We start from the raw sequence: 9,640 nt of genomic DNA, 5'->3' as shown, positions 1-9,640 counted from the left end.
TAGACTCGAATCCCGGATGCTCGCTTTTACGGCAAAGGTCAATTAAAACTTCAATGGAAAGTTATTTATCATTAAGTCAAGAATTCAGTTATACAAATACTCTTAAGTTGTGTAGTCATTGATATAGGCTAAATGGTAACAATTGTAATCGGCCTATTACATAATAGATGCTCCCGTCCTGGCCTTACACAGCCACAGAAAAAGACACACAGGAGGCTGTTTTTATTTTATTTTATCTATCATATCAATTAATAATATTGTCCTCATTGTATGTCTGAGTAATTTGAGGATTTATTTACAATGCAATTAAAGCCTACGTACACTGTATACGTTTCACATACAGGGGGCAGCAAAAGACTATTCATTCATCGTCTCCCTCCCTCCTAAGCATCACTGGAAATATCTCAGAATGGACCCATCCTACTTCACTGGGCCTACTTATCCAGTTTAGTGTGTGCTACCGGGAACGGAACGGCATTGACAGCGGACGGGATTTGATCCGGTGTCTTCAATTCGTGTCCGCCTCCTCGCTCCACTGGCCCGTCAGTCTTTCTGAGTTAATAAGGCTCTAATGGGCGGTGCGACCAGGGCAGAGAGCCGCTTGTCAATCGCAAAAGGCAGCGTGTCTGCTGAGCCGCGGACAAGGTGCTTGTCTCACATCAAAGCCTTGCCAGTTACATCATGCAGAAAGAGAGAGAGAAAGAGAACCATATAGCATATGTGTGAGGGGAGATAATGAAAGAGTGTAAGTAAAAGAGGGTGAATAAAGAAAGAGAAAGAAAGAGTATGTGAGAGAGATCGTGTCTCCTATCAAGATTTTGTCATCTACAGGAGGGCAGCTGAGAAGGGTAAAGGACTTGACCTAATCCCTCTGTTAACATTCAGACAGCTAGACATCTCTCAACTGATCTGTTCCACCTGCCTAGCCTCATTCTCTCCCCCTGCCAGAAGTGTGTGTCTTGTTAATACATCTTCTCTTTTCTCCAGTGTTGACTGTTGTGCATATTGTGGAGATCTTGGGCCAGGACTCTGTGTGCTTGTGTGTGTTTCTGTGAGCATACCAGTCATGCCATGGCAGCCTAAGTTAAGGGCTTCTCTCAGTCTGTCATTAGAGGAGAAAAAGAGGTAAAAGGAATAGAGTGAGAAGGATGGAATAAGAGAGCGAATTAGAGGAAATTCCTTTCTGAGACCGTAGCTCCTAGTTCTCGACCCAAAGGTCCCTTTGCTGCATTGTGGATAAGTGGCTTCCTATCTCAAGGGCTGCTTCCTGTGAAGAGAAGGTGAGGCTAGGAGGGGTGTGGCAATGAACCCATAGAATCACCATCTGTAGCCACAGCTGCTCTCTCTCTCTACTGTACGATGTGCCTGTGTGTGTGAGCCTCTTGTTGCAACATGTGCATGCTGGTGCATGTCACTAGTCTCATTACCAGGTTACACACGAGTGGGAACATATTGCGATCTGAACCACGCCAGTGAACACTCCGAGAAGCGGTTACCCCAGAGAGCTTGTCCTCCTCCTAAGATCACTGGTTCATATAGGGGGGCTTACCTGGTGGGGACAACCTACTCCAGCTGCAGACAAAAGTGGAGGGAAGGATTGGAGAGAGATTTAAATGGGTGTCTCCAGACATGACAGGCATGCCACCAGAGGTGAAGGGATCCAAGACATGGACACTGGTTTCAGTTTAAAACTTTAATTGGCGTGCCATGCACACACAAAAGACAGGGACGTTTTCTGTAATTGGGCAGTCTAGCTGCTTTGACACATTACAACCAGATTTTATTTTACAGATCATAGGCAGAGGACGAGAAGTGTGAACTGTACCTTTAAAAAGCATAAATAAACAATTAAACACTGATGTCCTCTTGTTTCAAGTTTCCTCATGTAAACACACACACACACACACCGGGCTTATCTAGGCTGAAGAGTAGCCATAGCAATCCTTACACAAAAGGCACAACAGTACTGCCACACACACACAATGAGCGTAGTGCAGAACCGTACACACACACACACTGAGTTCAGATAGACGAGTGGACAGGGGAGGGGGGAGCAGTGCATCTCCACATATAATGGAGGTTTGTCACACAGAAATGCAGGGAAACCCCCCTTAGTAATCAAGTCCAAAAGGTATGCTTGCAAAGGAACAATCTTGGTCATTTATGAAGATTTTAGTGCAACTACAAAGAAAATACAGAATCAAATCACAAGCCCAAAGTATAATCTCTAGCCAACAAGAGAATTTAAATATTGAATGAATTCAAGCTGTAAAAAGACCAGTCAACAAGCAGGCTATGCAGAGCACAGACAGGAAGAGGAAGTCTTCCAGACAGGAAGGGGGTGTTTAGCTGAGGTCCTCTACTATGTTTTGCTGGGGTGGGTGTAGTTCCTCCTCTGGCCTCCAGGTGGCGCCGTGCTCACTCTCAGTGGGCTCCGGCTGCTCTGGCTCCTCTAGCTGGGACGGCTCCTCTTCTCCCAGCAAGGAGGCCTCAGCCTGGGGCTCGGCTTCCTCTGACGGACCCTCACACTCCCTCTCATCTACACACACACACACAGACATCAGGTCAATCAATACACCAATGAGAGAGAGAAGAGACAAATAGGAACCGGTAGGAGGGAGGTTTGAAAAGCTAGAAGATTACACAATCAGCAGCATGCATGGTGGAATAAGGGATAAAAGCAATCGAAATTCCTTTTTTTCTTGATTTCCCAGGGATCAACAATCATCGTGATTCACCACTTATGGTTAGTGGGATCAAACAGCACAATTTCACATGCACTTGGTTAGGGAACCATAATGTGATTGGTTAACCCTTGTGTTCTCCTCGGGTCGTTCTGACCCATCAGTCATTGTGACCCACCGTCGTATTGCGACAACTTTACCACATACAAAAACAAAGTGAAGCATTTCTTTTAACCGTCGGGCTGTCTCAGACCCCCCACATTGCGAAGGTTAAAAGAAAAGTATTTTTATTTGGTTTTGTATTGGGTAAAATTGGGTAAACACAATGATGGTTCGTTATGAACCTTTGGGTCATGTGACCCGAAGGCAGCACGAGGGTTAAAAAAGACCCCCATGCCAGTTGATTTGACAACCCTGAGCTTAGAGGATGGTGATTGGCAGATGGTCTATGAGCATAGACCGAAGTGGTGGAGAAGTTCCAGAATTATTCAGTCTGTTCGGTGGGCTAATGATAGAGCTAGGCGGCCAGTCCAGCTAGCTGATTAGCAGTAGCCAGCTTGCTTGGCTAGATGTATGATTATCAGCAACTAGGTAGTCTAGCTTACTGGCTTGTTAGAGGTAGCTAGATGGTCAGTTCTGGACCAGAAGAGGGGGGCTGCTGGTAGAGGTTGTGTAGTGACCCAAACTGAGCTTGGGTAGAACCTTGGTTCTGACAGTTCTCCAGGTTCAGAAGGGGGAGGCTCGAGTGTACTGAACTCCAAGGGGCAGGGGCTAGGGGAGCACAGCTTCTCTTACTCTCACCAGCTACACAAACAACAGCAACAACAGATTAAGCCATGGTTGCTGATCAAAAATACATACACACACACGCACACGCATCACAACTACGGAAACATGGAGCACTGAACTATGACACATTTTAGGGTTATGATATGAGAACTAACTAGGCTGCTAAAGAACAGCTACTTTGCTAACACACACACACACATACACGTGTACATCACAACATAACCCATCAGAGAGAGAGGAAACACTGAACCACCGTACCTCCAGAGGGGGGGGCGCTGTCATCCGTGTTGGCTTCAGAACCAGCTGCGGGCCCTGGGGAGGGAGACTCTGAGCGCAGCCTCCTCTCAAAGCTGAACTCTGGGAGACGGGGTGCCTGGGGGCGGGTCTTCCTGGCTGGGTTTAGAGTGTAGCAGTAGGCACACCTAAATGCTGACAGAGCAAGACAGAGATCATGCGGGAGACAGTTGAAGAGATCAAGTCGGAGAGTGATGAAGAGAGATCGAGTCAGTTTTGAGAGAAGGACAAAGAGTTAAAGAGTGAGAGGCAGAGAGGGAAAGAGATGGAAATCGATAGTGACAGTTATGAGCAAATGTGTGCTAATGCAATGTATTCATTAACGGACACTTTTATCCAAAGCGACACAGTACGGAGAGTTTTTTTTTTTAACTATAGTTGTACAGTTAACTGACCAGCAGAAAGGACATTCTCTCCACATCAAGCCAATGTAATGTAGATGCATTGATTCTGTAGCACCGGAAAGGCATCTTACCCAGGTACTCAAACTCCTCCTTCAGAGCCATGCCGTTGTGGGAAAAACACTGCTGACAGATCAGGGCATACCTGGGGGTATAGAGACAGATGATGACCTTGTGTCCCCTCCCTCTCCTGAAGGGGAGGTACTGTCCCTGTCCCCTGATGTTATGTAGGGCCCCAGGTGGCCCTTGCTCACCGGTTCTGAGGTCCGTCCCCGACTAGGTACTCTATGACGCGGTCCACCGTACCCCGTTCCTGTGGCAACACCGGCCTGGCAAGGGGAGGGCCGGGGGGGTGGAAGCCTGCAAAAGGGGAAGGGAAATGTCAAGAAGCAATACAGGCTATATCTCACATTGAGAAGTATGTCTGTGTGTGTCCATACATTCTCCAGAGGTGTTGTTTAGAGGTGCTTGGAGGTCTGTGCCCCCTGGGCTGGACATGTGTAGAATAAACAAGCTTCAGGACCAGCACAACAGCCACACATGAGATTCCACCACTCTGCTTATGCAACAGTCTGCTTATCTAATCCATACCACGAGGGGGATCAACATGTTATCCAAGTGCCTGCATGAATACATCTGAGCTGGAATGTCGGATCACCAGTTGAAAGAGGACTAAAGCTAGCAGAAAATTGGAGCTAGGAGGCAGGAGTTAGGAAGCAGGAGGTAGGAGGCAGGGGTTATGAAGTAAGGGCTAGGCCTAGAACAGGGGTGGCGAACCTGCGGCACTTTGCCTGCTCCTGTGAGGCTCTTACTGAGCGGCTGGGGGAATAAAAGGAATAAAAAAGATATACTGTCTATATATATATATATATATATGGACCCTTTCGCATTTCGTATTGCGTCGGTCGGTAAAATCATAGTTTCAACATCATTGTTTAAGACTTAATCAAACCACACAAGCCATCGCAGGGGGGGTGCGAGGCCCTGTGCGAACTTAACATGCGTGGCCCTGCATATTGACATACACGTGATGCACGCGCATCCCTTTCAACCCGCACGGGGACTGTCCATAATTCCAACAGCTGTTATCCTGCGCACGCGCGGAGCCACACCATTTCTGCAAGACGTGCTCACGAATGTATCCAGCGATCCTCGAATCTTGCTTCTTTTTAGTTGTATTCCTTTTCTCAGCACCCGACTCATGTTTGCAAAATCGGTCTCGCTCTCTTGTAGCTGACGTTTGTTTATCCCGGCCGTCTCCTTCCTCCTCGCACTCTCACAGGGCGTGCACTAACGCCCTGTGGTGAAACGTAAATCATGAACGAAAATATATATATATTAGGTTTTTTGACAAACGGGAATTTCATTTTAGAGCACATCGAGTCAAGAACAGGTATAACAAAATATTGAAAGTAGAAAAAAAACGTTGTGATTGCAAACCAGGCAGGCGCGAGGCCCCCAGTGGCGCAAGGCCCTGTGCGGTCGTATAAAAACTGTTATGCTTTGTATTATGACTGTCATTAGATCTGTTGTAGTGCGGGCGTGCATGTGTGGCTCTTTCCTATGGTGTGTTTTTTCTTTTTTGGCTCTTTATGCTGGACTGGTTAGCCACCCCTGGCCTAGAAGGTATAAACGCTGAACTCAACCCTAACAGGCATTGCGGTCATGGGTCAGGAGTGTACTCACCCATGCCGGGGATGGAAGTGCCGGGGGTCATGTGGAAAGGGGGCCTCCTTATCAGGTCCTGCTGGGTGGCAGACAGGCCCCTCTCTGGGGGCCCTCCAGGGGCCGCGTGGAGGGGGGGCCCCGCAGGAGTAGCTCCAGGACCCAGCCCTGGCATGGGGGTCATGGGTGTCCCCATGTCAGGGAGTCTCATGGCCACCCCTCTCTGACGGAGCTCTGAGGGGGAAAGGAACTGGTTACCACGGCTCCCTAAATATCATCATCGTCTTCATCGATACCAGGCATAGACAGGAGACAGATCTCAAGGCAAGAAAATCAATCGCCTCTCTAAATGTTCTCTCTCTCTCTCTCTAACTGTGTGTGTTTGTTTGTATTGTATGTGTAATAGCTGTGGTGATTAAGTACTTTACCTTGTCCTGGTCTGGGCGTCATTTGAGGCCTCACAGGTGTAGACTCCATCTCCTGATAGAGGCAACCAGCACATCAACCATTATCTACTTTGACTAGCTTCGTAAAGCATTAAAAAGACCCCAAAACAACCACTAGACTTGGTGTGGTCTCTACAAGGTCAAATTCTAAAAAAGAAAAGGTGAGACAGAGAGAAGATCACTCACTGCTCTCTTCTTGGCCTCTGGGTCAAACCTCTCCAGGATCAGCTTGGCGTTCTTGTACGTCTCCTTCTCCATCACCTCCTCCAACTGCGATTTTTTTTTCAAGAGCGGGAGAAGTTGGTTTCACCTGATATGGAAAGCTGGCTATTGCAACACTCTTCACACTCACACATACTTACGGTCTTTCTCTTCTCAACTTTCAAATCTTCTAGCTTGTCATCTGAAACACAGTTGATGAGACAATGTTAACTACTAAGAGAGACATTCCCAGGCCAGTCACAGAGTGAGACAGACAAACAGGTGGTCAGAATGTGAACAGTGCCAGACGCTGAAAGAAGGCATGATGCCACGCTCGTCACGGCGGGCTCAAGGATCGACGGGAGGAGCCATGCTTACTGTTTCTCTCTGTGCGCTTGGTAAACAGGAAAAGAAGCAGCTTCCTCATGAACCACACTCTGTGTAGACAACCAACAGTTAGCGTTAGCTGGGCATGGGTCGAATGCTTGTAATGGAACATTTCATTGCATTTAGTCTAGATGAAAGAGTGACAGTAAAATCAACTTCCTAGTTTTCCCTCCTTTTAGATGCCTCCCTCTCTCCTTTCCCTTACCCTCCTATGTAGAATATTATCCCGTCTTTTTTACCTATTCCCAGTGCCGGTCCTAGCACATTTGGTGCCCTAGGCAAGGTTTACCTACCCCGCCCCACCCTAGGCGGCTGCCTATGGCGCCTATAGGAAGGACCGGCACTGCCTCTTCCACCCCTCCCTCCCTCTCCTACTCCAGTACCTACAGGATGGGGAAGGTGAGGAGGGGAAGGGCCATCAGGAGCTTTGAGCTCCACTGTTCCGGCAGGTTCCAGCAGTAGACCCAGAGGCAGGCCAGCAGGTAGAGCATGGAGGAGTAGAGCAGCAGGCGGCCCACCCACAGCTTCTGCAGACGCTGGTTTTTGGCTCGAAACTCCTCCAGGTCCTTGATATCCTGTGCAGAGGTGGGACCGTTGCTTAGAAAGGCTAATCGCACACAGCCAAACAGCTGAGTGTGTAAAGCAGTCAGACAGGTAGATAAGTGGTAACGTCTGGCTGACTGTTTTCCCAGCCAGGAAGTGAAGGGATGCAGTAATGCAGCCACCACTCACCTTGTCCAGGCTCTCCAGCAATTCCACCGTGGTCTGCTTGGTCTGGAGCAACACCAGATAGTTAATCATAACAATCAATACCAGAATGAGTACAATAAATGATTGCTGGGGCTGAAGCCTAATCAAATGTTAGTATCAAATTACAACCAATAGGCAATAAGCATAACAGACAAGTTATATAGGGTGATGCGAAATTCAGCTGTGATCTCAACACAATGTAGGCCAGATCAGCCAGTTCCTAGTCTCATGCCCGGAGCCGACGATCAGTTGCTGATCGTGGTCAGATCTTAATGGAGTTACCTTTGTTCTAGGGCTAAGGACCAGTTGACCGGGAAGACAGAAGGGAGCATGCCACAAAAGTGATTAAATGGCAAAGGTGCATACGTACCTTCCACCGGGATAAGAGAGCCCCCATCTCTGCAGACACCCCTAGAAGATCTCTCCGTTCCCAGGGACTGCCTTCACCGGCGATAGCTAGATCTTAGCTAACTGGAAGCTTTTGAAAACGAGCTTAACATTAGATGAGCGTAGTCAGCTAAGCATTTTCTGGACCTATTTACGATGATAATTAACGTTAGCTAATGGGTTATAAGGACACGAGACAGCTGATGCTGGCTTGCTAGAAGAACAGCTAGCAAGCAAGCGAAAATGGCTTACTGTACTGTCGCTGTAGTTAGCACTAGCTAGCTTGGCTAGCTATCAATGCTAGCAAATCTCAGACCAAAACTTGGCTAATGAAATTCGCAAATATTGTTTAATTCCAGATGTACAAGCAGTTTGCGTCTATATACATTATGATGCCAGCAAGCCAGCCAGCCAACTCAACGTTAGCTACTAGATCCAGCATACTCACGTCTCGGCTATAACCGGGTGCCTTGCAGCGAGCTCTTGTGGTAAGATGACGTCGTTTCTGCCAGCGTGCCAGACAACAACACAGAGATTCTCCCAGAGCACTTTGCGTTGTAGTTTGGGTACAACCCCCTTTTGTCGATTTTAAAGAAGAACATCTCCACTGATTAACCAATTATTTTGTTTTAATGATGGCAAAAGTATTTGAGTTAACAAGAAATTATATATAGCCTAGCTCAAAGCAATAATCCCCATTGAATCAAAGGTTAGATGTGTTGGGTCGAGTTTCAATCTCGCAGTGGAGCGCTAAAAGCAAGAACCATTCATAATTACTCTCATGTTGATGTATTTAAGGCATTATAAATCTAGGTCTCTTGGCCTACTGGAACCGTAAAAAGTTTTAACAATATCCATGAAATTGTTGATGAGACACCTACCCTTGTGGGCTCCAAAACCTCAAAGAATGCCCAAGGTGGTCCAAAATAGGCTGTATGAAATCTTTCGCTTTAACACCGGTATAGAAATGACAGTAGTAGCCTATAAACAGTGAGTTTTAGAGGCAGTTGGCACAGAGAGAACTGGTGTACAACTCGTTTCCATGCATAGTGTTCCATCAAACTTACTGTTGGTTTCATCCCTAGGCTATTAAGTTGGATAAGCCATTATTTTTATTTAATGACATTAATCAGCATTTAAAATGCATGACATCGGCACCTATGGCATCTTCTTTTTTACTTTTACATTGGAGGTCTCTGAAAATGACGGGGAAGTTCGTTTGACTAAAGTGACAGAAATGTTTGATAATTATCATAATTGACAGAGTTGTCTGAAAAAATCGAAATTTTCGTTTTACTAATTTTTCAAGGTCTATTGCCTAAACATGAATGGCACGTTCAGTTGAATGTGGGAGCACCACGGGAGAGCCTCCAGCTGTTGTCGGTTCTGGCTCACAGTCCGTTAAGTAAAACATTATTCCAAACATATGCACCCTTGTCACGCTTACATGAACACACGTTAATAAGCTTATCAATCAAGAGCGGAACGAGCGAGTTTCGCTGGTCTGTAAACGGAGAAGAAATGTCTAGAAATATGCAGGTAGCCAACGAGTTTATCGTTTCCAAAAGCTAACTTCGAGCCTATTGGCTATTGTTTTGCTTAGATATATTTTACCACTATTATTCTTTAAATTCCT

General features: G+C 46.7%; 1 protein-coding gene across 3 annotated transcripts; it reads right to left on the bottom strand.

Moving 5' to 3' along the window:
• Positions 1-1,679: 1,679 nt before the first annotated feature.
• lnpk (lunapark, ER junction formation factor) lies at positions 1,680-8,561 on the bottom strand. 3 transcript variants are annotated; one of them, XM_062447111.1, is made up of 14 exons: positions 8,453-8,561; positions 7,988-8,088; positions 7,600-7,641; positions 7,255-7,442; positions 6,859-6,917; positions 6,642-6,682; positions 6,466-6,549; positions 6,262-6,313; positions 5,855-6,067; positions 4,423-4,528; positions 4,243-4,313; positions 3,732-3,902; positions 3,387-3,488; positions 1,680-2,539 (listed from the first exon to the last, which is right to left on the bottom strand). In XM_062447111.1, exons 2-14 carry the CDS (start codon positions 8,012-8,014, stop codon positions 2,346-2,348), a joined length of 1,350 nt encoding a protein of 449 aa, XP_062303095.1. In that variant the 5' UTR covers positions 8,015-8,088; positions 8,453-8,561; the 3' UTR covers positions 1,680-2,345. The 3 variants fall into 3 exon arrangements, with proteins under 3 accessions (XP_062303095.1, XP_062303094.1, XP_062303096.1); XM_062447110.1 differs by having other exon boundaries at positions 7,988-8,095; positions 8,453-8,559; XM_062447112.1 differs by lacking the exon at positions 3,387-3,488 and having other exon boundaries at positions 7,988-8,095; positions 8,453-8,559.
• Positions 8,562-9,640: the final 1,079 nt, after the last annotated feature.

The sequence above is a fragment of the Osmerus eperlanus genome, chromosome 21 (genome assembly GCF_963692335.1).
Source record: "Osmerus eperlanus chromosome 21, fOsmEpe2.1, whole genome shotgun sequence".
NCBI lineage: Eukaryota > Metazoa > Chordata > Actinopteri > Osmeriformes > Osmeridae > Osmerus > Osmerus eperlanus.
This window is presented reverse-complemented; position numbering and strand designations above follow the sequence as displayed.

Excerpts from the sequence above, each read along its gene's own strand:
- lnpk (XM_062447111.1), bottom strand. The coding sequence starts at position 8,014 with ATGGGGGCTCTCTTATCCCGGTGGAAG. Across the intron at positions 6,550-6,641 it reads AAGTTGAGAAGAGAAAGACC|TTGGAGGAGGTGATGGAGAA; the intron begins GTAAGTATGTGT and ends AAAAAATCGCAG. Across the intron at positions 4,314-4,422 it reads GGGGACGGACCTCAGAACCG|GTATGCCCTGATCTGTCAGC; the intron begins GTGAGCAAGGGC and ends CTATACCCCCAG.